This window comes from Equus quagga, chromosome 3 (genome assembly GCF_021613505.1).
Source record: "Equus quagga isolate Etosha38 chromosome 3, UCLA_HA_Equagga_1.0, whole genome shotgun sequence".
Taxonomy (NCBI): Eukaryota; Metazoa; Chordata; class Mammalia; order Perissodactyla; family Equidae; genus Equus; species Equus quagga.
The window spans coordinates 153,228,248-153,250,528 of record NC_060269.1 but is presented as its reverse complement, the minus strand read 5'-3'; the positions used below and the strand labels follow the sequence as shown (position 1 = coordinate 153,250,528).

The following is a 22,281-nucleotide window of genomic DNA, read 5'->3' as shown; positions in this document are numbered from 1 at the left end:
TCGTATTTAGATCTTGGCATTTCTGTTCAGATGCTTCAGCTGAAAAATCTGTTCCCCAAAGTAAAATTGGCCAAAGGCAATTTAGGAAGTATCTGTTCTATTTTTATGTTCTTTGCTCTCTGTTGTGTGGAAGTGTAGTGTCACAGCCTTGTGTGGGCTTCGGTTAAAGTATCTGAGTGCCTGCTCTCAGCTCAGCATATAGGATGCAGGCTTCTGGTGGGACTGGCGTGCAGGGGAGCGTCCTAACTATAATTATGAGTCAGTTGACATTTGCCTTTGGCACTTTGTCGTTCTTCTTCAGATTCCTGCCTAGTTTTCCCCTGACTTTAGTTATTTGTTCATCAATAAATATTTGCTGAACATCTAATATGTGCCAGGCACTATTCTAATAGGTGCAGGCTCTGCCCTCAGGAAGCTTTCATTTTAGTGAGGGACACAGACAACAAACAAGATAGATACAGTGTGTTAGATGGTGATAAATGAAGGAGGAACAGCAAAGCAGGAAAGGGGTCTAGGGAATGTCAGGGTTGATAAGGTGTTGACATTTTAGATAAGGTGCTTGGGGAAGGTCCATGGAGATGGTGGCTTTGGAGTAAATACCTAAAGACAGTCAAGGATATAGCTATGAGAGTGTATAGAGGAGGGGAGTTCCAGGCAAGGGGAATAGGTCCAAGGTCCCCCTGTTTGAGGGATTACAAGGAAGTCAGTTTGGCTGGTTCAGTTAGTGAGAGGGATACTCTAAGTAGGAGGTGAGGTCAGAGGGAGAGGAAGTGCTACACCAGATTAATAGGCCCTTTCTTGCAGGTGGAATAAAGACATTCGCATTTATTCTAAGTGAGAGGGTCACTTAGTGAGTAAGGTTACTACGTGAGTAAGTCATTGGAGGGTTTGGTCACAGGAGTGGCAAGATTCGAGTTCCATTTAAAAATGAACACTAGCTGAGAACAGAGTGAAGGGGAGCATGGGCAGAAGCAGGAAACCAGTTAGGAAGCTGTTGCTGTGAACAGGTGAGAGGTGGTGGATCCAGATGTTGGCAGTAGCAAGGTGAGAAGTGACTGGATTTTGAGGGTAGAACTAACAAGAGTTGTTCATCTCTGCTAAGCCTGACTTAATGTAGCTGTAGTTAGTGTTGTCAGTTAGGATTGTATTCAGCAGCAAATAACAGAAAACCCTGCTGCAATAGCTCAAACAGATAAGAGTTTATTCTAAGACAAAAATAAGTCTGTTTGAGGAAGTGCAGCAGTAAGATTCGGGACCATTTACACGTAGCTTGTAAGCCCTGGTCCTCGTTCTTGGCCATTTTTCAGTTGAGTTATTTGTCTTTTTATTGTTGAATTGTAACAGTTCTTTATATATTCTGGATATTAGATCCTTCTCAGATATGTGATTTGTAAAAACGTTCTCCCTTTCTATGGGTTGTCTCTTCACTTTCTTGACAGTGTCCTTTGAGGCACAAGTTTTTACTTTTGGTGAGGTCCAGTTTTCTATTTTGTCTTTGCTTGCTGTGATTTAGGTGTTATATCTTAAAAAATGTTGCCTAATTCAGGGTCACAGAGGTTTGTTACTCCCATGTTTTCTTTTAAGAATTTTAGATTTTTAGCTCTTACATTTAGGTCTGATCCATCTTGAGTAAATCTTTATATATATATAGTGTAAGGTAAGGGTTCGACTTCATTCTTCTGCGTGTAGATATCCATTTGTCCCAGCATCATTTATTGAAAAGACTGTTCTTTCGCCATTGAATTGTCTTGGCACCCTTGTTGAAAATTAATAGCCTGTAAATGTATGGATTTATTTCTGGACTCTCCGTCTTCTTCCATTGATTTATATGTCTGTCCTCTACCAGTACGATATAGTCTTGATCAATCTAGTTTTGTATCAGAGTTTCACATCATGAAATGTGAGTCCTCCAACTTTATTCTTTTTTAAGATAGTTTTGGCTATCCTGGAACCCTTCTGTTTCCAGATGAATTGTCAGGTTAGGTTGTCAGTTTCTCCAAAGAAGCCAGCTGGGATTCTGATGGGGATGCACTGACTCTCCAGATCAGTTTGGGGAGTGTTGGCGTCTTAACAATATTAAGTCTTCCAATTCGCGAACATTGGGAACTTTTTATGTAAATGGTCAGATAGTCAATATTTCATGCTGTGTGGGCACACGCCTCTCACAACTACTCAAGTCTGCTTTTGTAGACTAAAAGCAGCCAGAGGCAGTAGGTAAGTGAGCGAGTGTGACTGTGTTCCAAGAAAGTCTTATTCATGACATTGAAATTTGAATTTCATGTAATTTTCACATCATGAAATATTCTTCTTTAATTTTTTTTTTTTTTTGGTCAACCATTTAAAAATGTAAAAACATTTCTTAGCTTGCAGGCTGGCTAAAAATAGGCAGGCTGTAGTTTGCCTACTCATAGATTAAACATGATAGGATCACTTTTGGGAACCAGTTTTTCTGCTGAGGAAGATTGGCCCTGAGCTAACATCCATGCCCATCTTCATCTACTTTATATGTGGGACACCTACCACAGCATGGCTTGCCAAGCGGTGCCATGTCCACGCCTGGGATCCAAACCAGCAAAGCCCGGGCCCCTGAAGCGGGACATGTGCACTTAACCGCTGCGCCACTGGGCCGGCCCCTTTTGGTTGCTTTTTATTAATTAGTTTAAAAAATTTTGCAAGTTACACATATATGTTGTAAAAACATCTGCAAACAGCACAGAAGATGAAAAACAAAGCCCTTCTCCCAGTCTCATTCCCTAAAAATAACAATTATTAAGTTGCTTCTTTGATTTTTTTAATGCATATACAAACATTTAAAGGTGTCCTTTTTTTTGTTTGCATGACTGAGATCACGCCGTATTTTTTTCGCTTAGCAATAATAGAGAGATTGTTCACTAGCAGTGCCTGTAATTCTTATTAATTGCTATATAGTAGTGTAGAATTTCTTTTTAAAGAGGACTTTTGGGATTAAACATTGTGCCGGCTTTCAAATGGGCTGCTGACACGTTCTTTCTGCCCTAAGAGGACCCACCCCCATTACCTCCAGTTCCTGCAAGTGAGCCAACCACTTGGTAAACTACCTGGGAATGGATTCTCCCTCAAGACCTTTAGTCTTATTCAGACAACAAGAAGGAAAAATAAAGATATAAGATACTATTTGAAGATATAGAAGGGGCTGGGCCTGTAGCGTAGTGTAGTGGTTAAAGTTCCGCGCACTCCGCTTCAGCAGCCCGGGTTCACACGTTCGGATCCTGGGTGCTGACCTACTCCACTTGTCAAGCCATGCTTTGGAGGCATCCCACGTACAAAGTGGAGGAGGACTGGCGTAGATGTTAGCTCAGGGCTAATCTTCCTCAAGCCAAAAAAAGAAAAAAATAATAAAGGTATGGATAAAGATAAAGATATTAGACACTATTTAATATCTCATTAAATTGAATCAACTCAGGTGCTAGAATATGTTTTAGAGACGAGAAATGCCATAGATCCTTGCTGCTCAAAGTGTAGTCTCAGGGCCGACAGTTTGGTATCACTTGGGAGCTTGCAAGAAGTACAGAATCTCTGCCTGACCTTAGACCTGCCAAATCAGACTTTGCATTTTAACAAGTTCTGCGAGCAATCTGTGTCCTCATTAAAGCTTGAGACGCTCCACTGTAGACGATCAGGCCTTAGGTTTGTTGTTGTTGGTAACGCTGTCAGCATTTGGGAGGGAAGATTTATGTTGCTTATATATGTCCAGGTGTAGCTGAGGCAGTATAACTTCTCTCCCTAGGGCCATTGAGCATTTGTGTAGCTGCAGAGTAGGTTGTAACACTGACAAGTAAGCTTCAGTGGCATTAAGAGCTCCCAGCTACTGGGAGTGGGGGCTTAAGTGGGGATTGGACTAGATGACCCGGAAAGATTCCTTTCAACCAAGTGCCTATTGTGTGTCGGGCCCTGTCCTGGGCACTGGTGTTAGAGCAGTGAACAAAACAAATGGTGATAAATATTATGGAGAAAAAGCAGAATAAGGAGGAGAGGGGGTGTGCGATTTTGTTTGAAGTGCGCTGAGAGGATGATACTGGAGCAGAACGGAGGGAGCAAGCCATATTGATATCTGAAAGAAAAGAGGTCCAGGTAGAGGGGACAGAAAAGCAGCAGTGCTTTCCATATTCGAGGAATAGTAAGGGGGCCAGTGGCTGAAGCAAAACAAAGGTCTGAAATAGGAGATGAGGGGGCTGGCCCCGTGGCCAAGTGGTTAAGCTCGCATGCTCCACTTCGGCAGCCCAGGGTTCGGATCCTGGGCGTGGACATGGCACTGCTCATCAGGCCATGCTGAGGCAGCGTCGCACATAGCACAACCAGAAGGACCTGCAACTAGAATATACAGCTATGTACTAGAGGGCTTTGAGGAGAAGGAGAAGAAGAAAAAAAAGATTGGCAACAGATGTTAGCTCAGGTGCCAATCTTGAAAAGAAAAGAAGAAATAAGAGATGAGGTTAGAGGGGTTGGAGATCAGAGATGAGGGTCAACCCTGTGGGGCCTGTACCCAGTCTAAGGACCTTGGATTTTACTCTGACCAGATACACACTTGTGTGCTGAAACAAGTGATCTAATTTATGTTTCTGAAAGACCACTTTGACAACGCCAAATGCTGGTGCAGATGAAACTGGGTCACTTGATCATTGCTGGTGGGACTGTGAAATGGTCCAGCTGCTCTGGGAAACAGTTTGGTGGTTGCTTGTAGAACTGAACACACAGTTCCTGTGTGGCCCGGCAGTCACACTCCTGGGCATTTATCCCAGAGAAACGACAACCTGCGTTCACACAGAAACCTGTGCACGAGTGTTCGTAGCAGCTTTACTCATAATAGCCAGAAACTGGAATCAGCTTAGATGTCCTTCAGCAGGTGAAAGGTTAAACTACTCAGCAATAAAAAGGAACAAACTCCTGATACATGCAACAACTTAGATGAATCTTAGGGAAATTGTGCTAGTGAAAACAGCCAATCTCCAAAGGCTACCTATCGTGTGATTCTATTTATGTAATATTTCTGAAATGACAGAGTTCTAGGAATGGAGAATAGAGGAGTGGTTGCCAGGGTTAGGGACAGGGTGGTGGGTGGGATCCCCAGAGGAGGAAGGAGGGGGTGGGAGTGGTTCTGAAAGGGCAAAGAGAGGGATCCTCGTGGCGATTGAAATGTTCTATATCTTGACTTTGGTGTTGGATACACAAGCTTACACATCTGATAAAATTGTTTAGAACCAGATGCACATGCACACACACACACACACACAAATGAGTAAAAGTAAAACCAGAAATCTAAAATCAGTGGATTGTGTCACTGTCAGTGTTCTGGTTGTGATATTATACTATAGTTTTTCAAAATGTCACTACTGTGGGAAACTGGGTGAAGTGTACACTGGATCTCTATTATTTCTTACAATTGCATGTGAATCTACAATCATCTCAATAAAAACTTCAAATTTAAAAAAAGGTCTGTGCTGGTGGACAGGGAGCATGAATGAAAGGGGGAGATGGCTGGAAAGTATTGAAGTAATCAAAGCTAGAGGTGCTGGCAGCTTGTGCCAAGTGGTCAGAAGTGGTCAGATTCTGGATCTCTTTGGAGGAAGAGCTGACAGGATATGCAGACAGATTTTCAAGAAACTGAGATTATGATTCGCATAGCATGAAATTCACCATTTCAAAGTGTACAATTTAGTGGTTTTTAGTATATCACAAGAGTCTGCCACCATCACCACTATCTAATTTCCAGAACATTTCATCACCCCAGAAAGAAAGAAACCTCTCCCCATTAGCAATCATTTCCTATTTTCCCTCCCCCAGCCCCTGGCAGCCCCTGTCTCTGTGGATTTGCCCATTCTGGACTTTTCTTATGAATGGAATCATACAAGATGGGGCCTTGTGTTAGACTTTTTTCACTTAGTATAACAGATTGGTTTGTGGATTGCACCTTTTTCTGTTAGTAATTGTGACTGCATTCAGTTAGATCACTAGTGAGAAAGGCTTTATTTTAAAGGCCCTTTTCTATGATACAGACTGTAGTGTGGGGCAATCTTAGGCTTTGGTTCCCCTAATCAGACAGCACTTTTATTTTTAAATTATGTATGAAACATAATTCCGCAATGACTCTTTGTGTCCCATTTCTTCTTAAAAAAATTTTTCTGAAAGAGTCCTAATTTTCTAGGAATACTCTCACATTAGTATAGTACTTGGCAAAACTTAAAGAGCAGCTGATGAGGAATCCGAAGACTTGGATCCCTGCCCAGCTGTTTCCAGCCCTGCTCCTGCAGGACATGCAGCCTCCAGCCCTCAGGTCTACTCACTCTGTGGGGTGTGCAGGCACTGACTTGAAATGTGTATGTGAAAGTGCTGTGAGTACCAGTAGCCAGACAGGTGCAAAATGAATGCTTGTTTTCAGTTCCTTGGGTAATACAGGCCTCTCCCTTGCCCATCTTCAACCTGGAATCATATCTTTCATGCATAATCTTAAAGTAGCGTAATTCTAAAAACAAGAGATGAGAGGGCTTGAATTCTTATTTTTAGAATGAGTCCTTTGATCATTGTTTTAACGTGAATGTAGTATGCTGTAAAGTCCTTGATTTTTATATGATTCTCCTTACAAATGTGTGTTTACGTGCAGATTGCTTCATTGCACAACCAGAGGGGGCTGGCTGAGGTTTGTTTTCATTTTGAAGGTGAAATTTAAATGCCTTAAAATGACATTTTAACTTAATGACATTTAAACTTAGAACGACTAAGTTTACCAAAAAATGGTTGAAGAGTCAGGACTGTGCTCACCCTGTTCATGCAGTTCCTGCCCAGCGCGCAAAGCAGTTCCGTTGTCATCTTAATCTCCATACTTGCTTTTCACGTAGAACAAGTCAGTTTGAGTTATCAGTTCATCAATCTACTTAAATTCCAGGGAAGAATGAAATAGTTGTAATTTTTTAAACTTCCAAGTTTGTTTACTGGACAAAATAAGACAGGAAGGAGGTATTTCAAGCAGGGACCATAGAACGTATGAGACCTGGGTTTGAGGATGCATGTCCAAAACAGGTGAGTTATTTCGAGTGGCCAGAGTTCTCTGAAGGTTCAGAAATACAGACTGAAGATGGAGCTTGGAAAGTAGCCTGAGGTCAAATTGTGATGGACCTTGTTCAACCGGGTTTGGAAGTTTACACCGGCTGGTAGTGGCTTGTTATACTTACTAATTACGTTGCTGCCTTTACATCTTTCAGTGGGTACACTGGAAGGTTTTTTTCTTTTAATTTTCTGATAGTTTTGGTTAATGTCTCTTTGTTGGGGTGTCTGAGGGTAAAGTCTGATCCTCACACTTTAAAACATGGGTATTTCTTCAGTGTGATAAAAGAGGAGATAATTTTTACAAGATTTTGGTTACACTTGCCCTCATATTTAAGCTGGTATTTTTAGGGTTTGACGTGGTAAAATTGTGTAGTTCTTTAATGATAATATGTCAGTTACACACACGTGTAGCCCTGTTAAACATAACAGTGGGTTTAAGAAAAATGAAGCAAAATCAAAGTATTTGGGTAGCAACCAGGTGGTTTGTTCTTATGCTTCTCATACAAAATAGGTACTTACTATTGTTTGAATTTTAATACTAGCAACTATTGAAGACATTGACTGTCTACCCACAGAATTTTATAATGCTAAGGCTATCAAGTGTGGAAAAGATTAAAATTTAGATTTTTTTTTTTATTGAGTTAATGATAGGTTACAATCTTGTGAAATTTCAGTTGTACATTAATGTTTGTCATTTGTGTTGTAGGTGCACCACTTCACCCTTTGTGCCCACCCCCCACCCCACCTTTCCCCTGGTATCCACTAATCTGTTCTCTTAGTCCACATTTTTAAATTCCTCATATGAGTGGGGTCATACGCAGATTATCCTTCTCTCGCTGGCTTATTTCACTCAACATAATTCCCTCAAGGTCCATCCATGTTATTGCAAATGGAGTGATTTTGTTCTGTTTTGCAGCTGAGTAGTATTCCATTGTATATATATACCACATCTTCCTTATCCATTCATCTGTTGATGGGCACTTAGGTTGCTTCCATGTCTTGGCTGTTGTAAATAATGCTGCAGTGAACGTTGGGGTACACAGGACTTTTGGGATTGCTGACTTCAAGCTCTTTGGATAAATACCCAGTAGTGGGATGGCTGGATCGTATGGTAGTTCTATTTTTAATTTTTTGAGGAATCTCCATACTGTTTTCCATAGCGGCTGCACCAGTTTGCATTCCCACCAGCAGTGTATGAGGGTTCCTTTTTCTCCACAACCTCTCCAACATTTGTTGCTATTAGTTTTAGATATTTTTGTCATTCTAATGGGTGTAAGGTGATATCTTAGTGTAGTTTTGATGTGCATTTCCCTGATGATCAACGATGATGAGTATCTTTTCATGTGCCTATTGGCCATCCGTATATCTTCTTTGGAGAAATGTCTGTTCATGTCTCCAGCCCATTTTTTGATTGGGTTTGATTTTTTGTTGTTGAGTTGTGAGAGATCTTTATATGTTATGGATATTAAGCCTGTGTCAGATATGTGACTTGCAAATATTTTTTCCCAGTTAGTGGGTTGTTTTTTTGTTTCAATCCTGTTTTCCCTTGCCTTGAAGAAGCTCTTTAGTCTGATGAAGTCCCATTTGTTTATTCTTTCTATTGTTTCCCTTGTCTGAGAAGACGTGGTGTCCGAAAAGATCCTTTTAATACTGATGTCAAAGAGTGTACTGCCTACGTTTTCTTCTAGAAGCGTTATGGTTTCAGGTCTCACCTTTAGGTCTTTGATCCATTTTGAGTTTATTTTGGTGAATGGTGAAAAAGAATGGTCAATTTTCATTCTTTTACATGTGACTTTAAAATTTAGATATATTTTGCCAGATTTGTTTTTTCCTAAAAAGGATTTGGATTGCTGGAAAATGATTGTGGATGAGGTAAGAAGAGAAACTTAAAATATTGCTTTCTTCTTAGCTGACCATGATAGAAAGTATACTATCCTCTTTTTTTTTTTTTTTTAAAGATTTTATTTTTTTTCCCCAAATCCCCCCCGGTACATAGTTGTATATTCTTCGTTGTGGGTCCTTCTAGTTGTGGTATGTGGGACGCTGCCTCAGCGTGGTTTGATCAGCAGTGCCATGTCCGTGCCCAGGATTCGAACCAATGAAACACTGGGCCGCCTGCAGCGGAGCGCACGAACTTAACCACTCGGCCACGGGGCCAGCCCCTACTATCCTCTTTTTGATAGTAAAGTCTTGAGAGTAAGACTCGTCGAAGGTGTTGTTAAAAGACCTGTGATTGATTGTCTTGATTACAGCTGGAGGGATTCCACAGGCTAGGCCTGTCGTTCCACAAAGTGTTTGAGTTCAAGTATGTTGGGATTTCTCCACAATTTTCTTTCTTTCTTTCTTTTTTGGTGAGTAGGATTGGCCCTGAGCTAACATCTGTTGCCAGTCTTCCTCTTTTTGCTTGAGGAAGATTGTCCCTGAGCTAACATCTGTACCAGTTTTCCTTTATTTTGTATGTGGGTTGCCACCACAGCATTGCTTGATGAGTGGTGTAGGCCTGTGCCTGGGATTCAGACCCAAGAACCATGGGCCACTGAAGTGGAGCGTGCAAACCCAACCATGATGCCAGCGGGCCAGCCCTCCACAATTTTCTTTTTTAAGCTTTGTTGTTTCTACTTTTCTTTCATCTCTTGGTCCTAGAAACTTAGGTTTAAAGTAATTTTCGTTTATCTTCTGAATCCTATTTATGAGACTGACTCAAGAACTTTTGAGTCAGTTTTAATGTGTATTTGACCTATTCTCCTACAGAAAACATTTATTTATCCATTCCTTTATTTGCAGTCTATGAAGCACCTGTAAAGTGTAGGTGTTGTGCTGAGTGTTAGTAATAGAGATATGATACGGTCCTTGCTCTTAGTCTGTCTCCCTGGGGAGGTAATCGGAGGAACAGCTGTTCCCTAAGTGCGATGGAAGTGCTGCTGGCAGGGCCTTGGGAAGGGGCCCTGGTGACTAAGACAGGCTTTCCCCACCAGGAGCTCAGAGGAGGAGCTAGACTGAAACAGACCACAGAAAAATGTATTTTTATTTTGTTGGGTTGAGATCAATATTCTGTCTTTGACAATCCTCGTTTGATAAACTTTTGCTCAAGTTCTGGCATGGGGAACAGCACAAGTAGGTCTTAATAAATCATGTGGCGGGTATTTTTCATTGCTAACTATGTTCTTTTGGTTCATCCCATTTATGAGGAGAGAGACAAAGTTCTTTTTAAAATTCCTGTTTGTATCTGTCACTTCTAAGAGGATAGATAAATGTTCATCAGGCATGTGAGTAAGTAGTGTGTTGACTCTTTACTCTCTTTGGGTACCCTAGTGGCTCTACTGAGAGAGATGCACAGTGACACCCTACATTGTAATTTTAACCAAAGATGTAGTTGGCATATTGAACTGCTGCTTTTGTCAGTACACAGAGTTCTCTTGTCAAGTCCAGGGAATACTTTCTGCTTCATAAGTGCTTGTAATGTTGCACCTGGGGGGACCCTGGGACTCGTCTCCCCCAGTCTATGACAACTGAGCCATTCACCACTGTGGTCTTTCTTATTCAGTACAGATGAGGCCCCGGTATTCTCCAGGCTATGCTCTGGGCAGCCATGGCCACTGATCTGAGTTGGCCCATCCAGAGATACCTGGCTCCCGCTGCTACTTCAGTGAGCTGTTCAGTTACGGTTGGGAAAGGGCCCACTCAGAGCAATGGACTTGCCATGAATCGCACACTCACTACCTCTCAGGCTTGGCAGCGGAGACTCCACAGGATGAAGGTTTTGTTTAGATTCTGACTTTGCTGGAAATCTCTGGTCCTGAGTATTTATTTCTATTCTGACCACCATTAAATTGTGAGGTGCATTTAGTTTAGCATTTGTCAATTTTTTTCTCATTACCACTCCCCTGAAGAATCATTTTAGATCCAGTGTAAGACCCTGTCACCTTGAGGGGCCACTCCCTATATAGCTAGGAGACTGGTGTGTGATTTCAGTTCATTTAAGGCCTTGGGCAGGTTTTTCACTTTGGAAGTCAAAGAATAATGGATAGGTGAGTTAGTTTGCCTCCTAAAATGCTTAAAATGATCGGTGTTCTTTAATTTTCTTCATGGCTGTCTTAAACTGGGTAAACTCTAAGCTACTTTAACAGAGACTTTAATATGATACTTGGAAGAAGAGAGCACTTTAATTCTCATAGCACATTCTTTTTAAGACCGAGGTATAATTTACCTATAGTAAAATGTACCCTTTTTTTTCTTTTTTGCTAAGGAAGATTTGCCCTGAGCTAACATCTGTGCAAGTCTTCCTCTGTTTTGCACATGGGTTGCTGCCACAGTATGGCCGCTGACAGTTAGTGTAGGTCTGCACCTGGGAACCAAACCTGGGCTGCCAAAGTGGAGCACACCAAACTTAACTACTAGGCCACAGGGCTGGCCTCAAAAATGTACCCCTTTTAGTGCATAATTCTGTGAGTTTTGACAAATGGATAGAGGCATGTAACTACTACGACAATCAAGATTTAGAACAGTTCTACAACCCCCTAAAACTTCCCCATGCCCCATGCCTTTTTGCTGTCCAACTCCTCCTCCCTGGCCACTGGAAATTACTGATCACTTTCCATTCCTGTAGTTTTGTCTCTTCCAGAATATTATATAAATGGAATCATCTAATGTGTAGTCTTGAACCTGGTACACTGAGATTCACCCTCGTGTGTTAGTGGATTGCCCTTTTTTACTGCTAAGCAGTATTCCGTTGTCTGGCTATAGCAGTTTGTTTATCCATTCACCAGGTGAAGGACATTTGGGTTGTTTCAGTCATCATGCTTTTGAAGTGGGTGGCTCATGAGGATGGGAGTAGGGGATCTCTGCTTCTTGTGGTCACTTAGAACTCAGGCTCATTCCATCCTGTGGCTCTGTACCCTTCTTGTTGTCTTTATCTGTGTCATCAAAAACTGGGTATTAGACAAGTTTGTTCCAATTGGAGGGAACTAACGGGCGAGATACCCAGGGCAAGCCAGCAAGGTAGACACTCCATATACCACTTCTGTTCCCATTTCATCTGTGAGAACTAAGTCATGTGTCTATCCCTAGGTGCAGGGAGGCTGGGCAATGGAACTTCTAAGCAGGAGGCATGTGTCCAGGAGGGGAAGAATGTCATTTTTGTGGATGATCAGCAGTCTGCAGTATAACTTGTCAGTAAAAGTCCCATTAAGAGACTGGGCGTTGGGCTCACACTCACCAGCCCACAGAATGATGGACTCTTACTGGGCCGTCATTGGGAAGCCCCTCTCCACTTGCCATGGACTAGGCCTCTCATTCAGGCCCTGGTTCTTTTCTCTGCTTGGGTACCCTGTCTGTTCCTCTTTTCGGCCACTGACTTCTCCCTTTGGAGGTTTTTCCTTGCCAGTTTTCTGCCCTGGCCATGTCTGAGGTCTCTTTTGAGGGTATGTCTTCACTGGATTTGCACAGTTGTGATAGCACGATTTGGAGCTGGGGTCTGGGGCTGGGGTGGGGTGGTGGGTGGGGTGCATTAGGGATTAAATAGTCACAGGTGTTTATAGGTTAGATTTTTTTTTTTTTTTAATTTCTTTGGTAACAGAATTCTCTCAAAAAGTTGGTAGTCTTGTAGTTTAGTTGTTTCTAGTTAGTACCATGTGCTGGTAACAACCACAGTCAAGTTCTTTTTTGGATGTAGTTCTTAAGCCTGCTTTATTTTTTGCCTTCCTCTTTGGATCATCCCTCTCTACCTTATTTCCATGTACCTACCTTGAAGACCTATGAAGCTATAGGTTTGGATGGGAAGCAAGCATCTTTAATCTGATCTTCCTGATCAGGCCATTTATCTCCTTTTGTTTGGCTGAGAAGTCTTAATAGGAGGCTTTGGAGAAAGGCTTTGAGCAGGAGGCTTTTTTGTAGCTATTTGGGGGTATCGGAGTGATAAGTCGTAGTGTATACCTTATTTTATACCAAATCGACAGCATGAGGTCTGTGTGGTATGCTGACTGCAGTCAGTTAACAATGCGATTTTGAGCAGTGGAGGCCGCTTGGTGTGTAGAGTGTATATTACATTATGTATTTCATTGAATTGCGCACCCCTCCATTGTGTGATCTTGGGTGAGTCACTGCAATGTAATTTCTCCTCCCTCAAATGGGAAAAATTAAGTGCATTAGTAGCATCACATATCTTTTCTATGGAGCACTGTGGTTTAGGAAACCCTGGGTTGAGCTCATCTCCACCTCCCTGACCTGATCCCCTACCCTGCCCCCTAGCATGGAGTATATGGTTTATTCCTAGTAGTCAAGAAGTGCTTGTTGAATGAATGAATGATATGCAGAAATAAATGGGGTGGATAATTCAACAAATGTTCACTTCCTTTCCTGCTTTCTTTTTTCTTTTAGAAAGAAAGAACTCTCAGCCACCAAGAAAGACCGTGTGAATCATTGTCTGACAATATGTGAAAACATAGTGGCGCAGTCTCTCAGGTAATTGCACTTTGAACTTTCTAGTGAGAAAAAAGCTTTATTATTTTCATTCATTTTTTTTCTTTTAAATAGATTTTATTTTTCCTTTTTCTCCCCAAATCCCCCCAGTACATAGTTGTATATTTTAGTTGTGGGTTATTATTTTTGTTCTTAATGGGCTAGAATATTCTTTGTCTTCTCAGTTGTCTTAAAACCTTTAAAGGACTCTTTCCCCATACTTCTAGCTATATATATATCAAGGATACCCAGACACTATAAGGAGTAATGTTTCCTTTCTGTAATCTTACGTGTGACAGTTGTAACCATTATGTTAATTAAACAGTATGTTTATATTTAATTAGCTCTCTTGGTAACAGTAATCATTTAAAAACCATCTTTTGTTTGTTATTTGTACATGATTGCAGTGATTCGAGCAGCCTGAGCCTGTCCAGTTATTGTCTCTCATAGTTCCTTTTCTTTGGTTCTGCGCTGCTGTCTGTTTGCCCTGTGGGGCTGCTGCCTGCTCATCTGGACTCTGTGGTTAGTGGGGTCATGGGCAGTTGACTGTAGGTCTGCTTCCCTTGTTGGTCTTTCTTCTGGGTGAACTAATGGCACCTTCTTTTGTAGCTTCTTTGCTAATTCTCCTCCTCCTCTTTGCTTTTGACCATCTGTCTTTCTGAGCATTGTTCTAGTAGTAGCTGTGGATGTAAATGTGTTAGGCCTGTTTCTGATGGCTGAGTGGGAGACAGATGTACCTGATTTCTGAATTCTGTTACCCAGATGGGCATATATGAAATACTTCTCTCCTTGCTTTTCTTTCCTTTGGAATAAAGAATTCATGTTATTCTTCTGCGAGACAGCTGGAAAGAGCTCTTTGTAATCTGTTTAAAAAAGCCCTGCGAATAATAATCTTGACTTTAGTACTGACAGAAAATTGGTAATTCACTTATTTTTAATTGCACATTGCATTTGTATTTTATACTTTCAAAGTGATTTCACATATTTCGTTTTAATTGAACTCCTTCTGTTGGATGTGAAATATAGTGGATGATTTCTGTTTTTGTCTAATTTGTAACAATGTGGGAAGAAGGTGAAATAAATGACAATATGTGCTGAAAATGAAAATATAAAAATTCTAAGTTAGCGTGCTATTGTAGAAAACAATACTATGGTAAAAGTACGAAAAAAGGTTTGAATTCCATCTCTACTCCTTTAAAGCTGGGTGATTTTAGATAAGTTTAACTTCTTGGAGCCTCTCTTGTTGCTTCAGTTACGAAATGAAAACCCCATTTTATGGGGTTCTTGTGGGATCAAGTGATACATGTGAAACACTGTAAAGAACTGCATAGATGTATTCAAGAGCTGCCTGAGAGCAAGAAATACAACCTGTCACGATGTACGTTGTCCTATAAATTATCATTGCTTTTGTGTGAAATGACTTTAAAGGCCCGACAAGCATTTGGTGCCCTACTGCTGTAGCACAGCTCCGTTCATCTGATCTTCACCATCCAGGTCTCAAGGAATAAGAGTGGAAGAGATCTTGTTTTCCGGATACATAACCTTTCAAAATGCTTTATATTTATTTTGTTTCTTGGTAATTTTCAGTGGAATTGGTGGAATGTTGTGGCTTAGATTCACATATTAGTAAAGTATGTTGAGATATCTTAAGGTTGATTTGTGGTTCAGTTTGCCACCTTAAATCAAAATAGTAGCAGTTAATAGTTTTCACATTAGTACAGTAGTTCCCCCTTATCTGAGGGGAATGTGTTCCAAGACCCCCAGTGGATGCCTGAGACCATGGATAGTACTGAACCCTATAAATACTGTTTTTTCCCATACCAAGCTCTTATCTCGCACTATGGCCATAACTTTTGCAGTTTGTGGTGCAACAGCAAAACTAGCATGAATTTCTTCTTCTTCTTCGCAATTTCATGGATAGAAAATTCGTTCCCATCATAGATCTTAGCAACCTCAGCATGCAATTTTTTTCTTGTTTAAGTTGAGAACTTTCACCTTTTCACTTAAAGGAAGCACTTTACGCCTTCTCCTTGGCATATCCAAATTGCTAGCATCACTACTCTATGCTTTGTGGCATTTCTAAGTAACATAAGGGTTACTTGAACACAAGCGTTGTGATACCACAATAAGCAAAATGCTACTAAGTGACTAATGGGCAGGTAGGGTATAGAGCATGGATCCACTGGACAAAGGGAAGATTCATGTCCTGGATGGGATGGAGCGGGATGGTGCAAGCTTTCATCACGCTACTCACAATGGCCTGGAATTTAAAACTTATGAATTGTTTATTTCTGGAATTTTCCACTTAATATTTTTGGACCATGACTGACCATGAGTAACTGAAACTGTGGAAAGCGAAGCTGTGGATAAGGGGGGAGCTACTGTGTATCTATTCTGTTTTTATGGAATAATGCTGATAGTCATTATACTTCTTATTCTACAGAGGAGCTTTTTTTTTTTTGAGAAAGATTAGCCCTGACCTAACATCTGCTGCCAGTCCTCCTCTTTTTGCTGAGGAAGACTGGCCCTGAGCTAACATCCCTGCTCATCTTCCTCTACTTTACATGTGGGATGCCTGCCACAGCATGGCTTGACAAACTGTGCGTAGGTCTGCATTCGGGATGCAAACTGGCGAACCTCGGGCCGCTGGAGTAGAATGTGCGAACTTAACTGCTGTGCCACCGGGCCAGCCCCTAGAGGAGGATGTTAATAGGATATTTTATGGACCCCGAGAGGTTATTTTTGGTCTCATCAGATCAAAGAACAAGTTTGTTTTAAGATGCTTTCCATACTTTGTAGGAATTTCAGAGGGTAGAGCTGAAGTGGCTATTTTATGTATATATAATGTTTTATGAAATCTTCTTGATGGCTGGTATTTCTTGTGATCTCTCCTTGAATGTAACTAAGTCTTTGGTACATTCTTGTAGCTTCTGTGATTTACTGACCTTATCTCCAGTGGGGTTATTTCAGTGGCAGCTTGTGGAGTTTTTAATGTGAGAAGTCATCTGAAACTTCTGGTACGTTGTGACTGTTAGTCTGCTTGAGCTCTTGATTTGGTGGTCTGACCTACTGGTTCCTAAATGTGGATGAGCATCAAAATCATCTGGAAAATTTGTCAAAAATACAGTAATGATGATACCTCATTGCCCTCTTTCTCCAACACTCTTAAACTTTCTGTTCAGGTGGAGTCTAGGGATTTGTTTTTTTTTTTTTTTTTTAAAGATTTTACTTTTTGCTTTTTCTCCCCAAAGCCCCCCGGTACATAGTTGTGTATTCTTCGTTGTGGGTTCTTCTAGTTGTGGCATGTGGGACGCTGCCTCAGCGTGGTCTGATGAGCAGTGCCATGTCCGCGCCCAGGATTCGAACTAACGAAACACTGGGCCGCCTGCAGCGGAGCGCGCGAACTTAACCACTCGGCCACGGGGCCAGCCCCCTAGGGATTTGTTTTTAACTAGTATCCTCTTGGGAATACCTAGGAACCCTCATGTAAGCAAGTGTGCTTGACAAGGTGGTTGAGTAAAAATAAATATATAGAAATCCATAGATTTTCCATATGTTACAATAAATCAGTTAGAAAATATAATGGTTTGAGATCCAAATCATAGTAGCACCAACGTATAGCATTTCAAGGAATTACAAGAAATATGCACAAACTACATAAAGACCCTATTGATTTTCCTGAAAAGTATAAGTGAGTACTTTCCTTCCCAGATGGGAAGATTTTATCATAAAGTTGAATTTTCTCTAAATTAATCTGTAAATTTCAAATGATCTTGATCAAAATTCTAGTAGGGGTATTTTTGAACTTGTTCAGCTACAAGAATAAATACACAACTGTTGCAAAGAAAATCTGAAACCATCATTAATTTGGTGAGACCATGTGCACATCACATTAAAATTGCTATTAGACACTGAAGAAGGTATAGAATAGAAAGTTAGGGAAGTGTGTGTGTATCTGCGTGTATGAATTTATGATGAAAGTTGCATTTTGTATTAGTAGGGCAATAATGGGCTGTTGAACCAACTGACTATTTAGGGGAAATTGTGTACCTCGTTGCAAACAAACACAAGTGTCAGATTAATTACATAAATGTAAAAACTACCAAAAGAACATTTAATCTTAGGCTAAGGAAGACTAACAATATAAAGGAAAAAATTGTTTTGGCTGGAATATAGTTCAGTATGACAAAGACCATCTTAAACGCAAAAGTAAATTCAACTTGGGGAAAGTATTGACAGCATATATATCAGAGGCTTAGTAGCCCGCATAAAGAGCAGTTATAGTCATTAAGAAAAAGACTATCAAGCTAATAGAAAAATAGCCAAAGACCATGAATAGGTAGTTCAGAGAAGAAGAAATATGACTGGGCCAATAAACGTAAATAGCTAACACTTATTTCGTGCTTCCTATGGAAAAATGTTCAAATTTACTAGTAATCGGTAGAATGAGACTAAAACAAAATAACATTTTTTACCTGTCAATTGGCAAACGGAAAGTACTCAAGATTTCATCAGAGGTGATACAACTTTCTTAAAAGGCCATTTGGCAAAATGTAAAGCTGTAGACTGTCGTCTGTGTCTGACGTAGCGGTTGCACGTCAGGCATTTCCTTAGTCAAGGGCGTGATGATGTTGGTGCAGTGCCGTTCATCCCATTGGAAAAGTAGAAACAACCTCCATGACCTGCCGACAGGGGAGTTGAAAAATTTATACATTTATAGAAGGGAATGTTAGTTAATTTTATAAAAGATGGCTGGTAGATATTTATATTTGTTATCAGAAAAGATATTAATATGTTAAAAAATTAAGATAAATCAAGAAAGATTGTTTTTTTTAGCTAAGATAAGTAACAGGGACAGGATTTGCCTTCCTGCCTAAAACAATTGATAATGGTTAAAATATATGTAACAATGGTTTCCAAGGCACTGGGCATCAAGACAAAGAACAATAGCAATCCTGGAAAAATGGAAAACTAATGTGGGAGCCCTATGATTTCCCCAGATTGATACATGAAGGGAGTTTCTTGGCCATGACATGAGGAGGGGACACCCAGGCAGAGCCCAGTGGTTGTGGAACTGAGAAGACAGAGCTGGCAGTCCCAAGAGACCAAGGTGGCTAGAGCCCATGGGGGCATACCCAAAGAGGAGAGAGCTGCACAGAGCGATCTCTGGAGACCTGCAGAGTGGCTCTCAAGTCTTAACTGAGTATTGATACACACATGCTTGTGAAAAATGACCCTGGAAGAGCTCCTATTCACATCAGCCAGAGTGGAAACCTCATCCTTCGTGGGGCGTTGGTTGGAGGACTCAGAAGGGTTTGCCTTAACAACAGGGCTGACTTAGCCGTAGACTGAGATGTTGTTCTGATCCTGCCTAAGAAAGCTTAAAAGCAAAATCCAAGAGGATCATACTCTTCCAAAGTAGCATAATTGCATTCTAGAGTAAAGGTGAAGAATATTTACGGGAATTCAAAAGTATATAGCACCCAGTGAGATAAAAGTTACAAGGTCTGGCATCCATTCAAAAATGATCAGGAATACAAAGAAGCAGAAAGATGTGATTCATAGTGAGAAAAATCAAGTCAAGCGGACCTGGAAATTGCACAGGTGGTAAAAGTGGTTCACAGAAACATTACAACAGTTACTGTAACTGTATTTCATGTGTTCAGGGAGCTAGAGAAAAGGTTAAATATGTTGAGAAAAGACATAAAAAACACCTAAGTTGAACAAGGGTAAGAGTGACAGTGGGTGTCTCATTGGAAACAGTGTATGCCAGAAGTCAGTGGAACACCATCTATAAAGTTCTGAGAGGGAAAAACCCATAGACTCTATACCTAGTAAAAATCTCTCTCTCAAAAACAAAGGTGAAATAAAGACTTTTTCACACATACAAAGGCTGAAATAATTTATGTCCAGCAGGCAACCACTGTAAGAGACAAGAAAGTGTTTCAGGTAGGAGGGAAATGATAGCAGATAGAAATCTGGATCTACATGAAGGATTGGAAAGCTATGGAAGTGGTAACTAGAGTGGGTAAATATAAGACTTTCCCCCGTATTTTTAATCTCCTAAAAATTTAATTGATTGTGAGGTTTATAGCATGTAGAAGTAAAATATATGACAATAATAGCATGAAGGCCCCAAGAGCAGAAGTGGAAATACGCTTGTGGTAGGCAGAATAATGCTTCCTCCCCTCAAAGATATCAGGTCCTAATCCCCGGAATCCTGTGTAAATGTTACCTTCTAAGGGAAAGTGGTCTTTACAGATGTGAGTAAGTTAAGGATCTTGAGATAGATTTTGCTGGGTTGTCCAGGTGGGCCCTAAGTGCAGTCGCATGTATCCTTATAAAAAGGAGGCAGAGGGGAATTTTATGCACACACGCACACATACAGGAGGTGATGTGAAGATGAAACAAAGGCAGATTTGAAGATGCTGGCCTTGAAAATTGGAGTGATGCAACCACCAGCCAAGGAATGCTGGCAGCAGCTAGAGCTGGAAGGGTCAAGGAGCCGTTTTCCCTTAGAGTCTCTGGAGGGAGCACAGCACTGCCGATACCTTGATTGTGACTCAGCGATACTGATTTTGTACTTCTGGCCTCCATGACTGCGAGACAATAAATTACTGTGTTTTAAAGCCACCCAGTTTCTAGTAAATTGTTGCACAGCCACAGGAAACTAATACAATACACTGTTAGTTTCTTATGCTATATGTGAAGTGGTATAATATCACTATGCAGATTGTGATAAATTAAAGATATATACTATAAGCAGTGAAGCAACAAGTAAAAGCACAACAGTTATAGTCAGTATACCAAAAAGGAGAGAAAATGGAATCATAAAAATACTCAAGCCAAAAGAAGGTATAAATAGGGAAAAAGGCTTATAAAGAGCATGTGGGACAACTAGGAAAGAAATGGTACACTGGTACATTTAAACCTAGTTATATCAATAATGACATTAATTGTAAAAGATTTTTCAGAGTCGATGAAAAAGCAAGACCCAGTCTAGACTGCCTATGAGAAACCCATTTTAAATATAAAGACACAAATAGGTTAAAAGTAAAAGAGTGGAAAGAAGTTCACCATGCTAACACTAATCAGATGAAAGCTAAATTGGTTATATTAATATCAGACAAAGTGGATTCCTAATCAAAGGCTGTTACCAGGAATAGGATGGTCATTTCATAATGATAAAGGCATCAGTTCATCAGTAGACATAACAGTCCTGCGTGTTGATATACCTAAGTACAGGGTTTAAAAAATACGTGAAGCAAAACCTGATAGAACTGCAAGGAGAAATAGACAAATCCACAGTTATAGTCAGAGATTTCAACAGCCTCTCTCAAAAATTCTTAGAATGTGTAAACTTAAAATCTGGATCTAGAAGACTTGAAAACACTATCTGCCCCTGTGTCCTGATTGACAGTTATGTACGCTCCACCCAGAACAGCAGAGGACACACTCTCCTCAAGTGCTCGCAGGACGTTTGCCAAGATAGACCGTATGCTGGGCCATAAAACAAGTCTCTAAATGTAAAAGGACTCAGATCATACAAAGTATGCTCTCTGACCTCAGTGTAATTAGATTGGAAGCTGTTACAGAAAGATAACCTGGAAAAGCCTCAAATATGTGGAAAACATATAACACATCTCCATGTTACCCATGGATCAAAGAAGTCAAAAGGGAAATTTAAAAGTATTTTGAACTGATTGAAATAAAAACAAAGGATTTCAAAGCTTCTGGAATGCTGCTATAGCATATTAAAGGGAAATTTATAGCACTAAATGCCTATTTTAGAAAAGAAAGGTCTCAAATCATTGCCTCAGCTTTCAACTTAGGAAACTTGAAAAAGAAGAGCAAGTGAAACCCAAATTTAGCAGAAGAATGGACATAATAAAGATAAGAATGGAACTTAGTAAAACAGAAAACAACCTATAGGAAATCAATAAAACCAAAAGCAGGTTCTTTGAGAACATCAGTAAAATTAATAAGACAGATCAGGAAAGAAAGAGTGAAGTCACAAATTACTGATATCTGGAATGAGGGAGATGATATCAGTATATGTTGTATAGATATTAAAAGGATTATAAGAATATTGTGAATAACTTTATGCCAATTAATTTGACAACTTGGATGAAATGGAAAAGTTTCTTGAAAGACAAACTTCTAAAGCTCCCTAAAGCAGAAATAGATAACTTGATTAGCCCTATATCTATTTTATTAAATTAAAATTAAAAAAATCAAGTTTGGATTTAGTTATTGGAGCACTTCTAAGCCTAATTGGAAATGGTATATATACCTACCTTTTTTCTTTTTTGAAAGTTGAGAAATGATTGACATATAACGTGTAAGTTTGAGGTGTACAACGTGTTGGTTTGGTACATTTACATATTGCAATATGATTGCTATGCAGTGGTATGCAATGCTATGATTAGCATTAGCTAAAACCTTTATTAAATCACATAGTTATTTCTTTTTTGTGTTGAGAACAGTTAAGATCTAGTCTCCTAGTAACTTTGAAGTTTGTGATATAGTATTATTGACTATAATCACTGCGTTGTGCATTAGATATCCAGAACTTATGTATCTACTAGTTGCAAGTGAACCTACTTTTTCAACTGAATTTTATGAAGTCTAAATACAGATAAAGTATTTCTGATGAAAATTTTGTCTAAATTGAGATGTGCTGTAAAAAAGATTGTTGTGTATCTCAATAATTTCTTGTTTTTGATTACATGTTGAAATAATAAT

At 40.1% G+C, this 22,281-nt stretch overlaps 1 protein-coding gene across 2 annotated transcripts in view; it reads left to right on the top strand.

Annotated features, from left to right (window-relative positions):
* Positions 1-22,281, top strand: part of HTT (huntingtin) — a 163,458-nt gene that overhangs the window by 2,330 nt on the left and 138,847 nt on the right. For both annotated transcript variants that reach the window (XM_046656987.1, XM_046656986.1), the window contains exon 2: positions 13,456-13,539. In XM_046656987.1, coding sequence (XP_046512943.1) covers positions 13,456-13,539 — 84 coding nt within the window. The remainder of the gene's footprint in view (positions 1-13,455; positions 13,540-22,281) is intronic.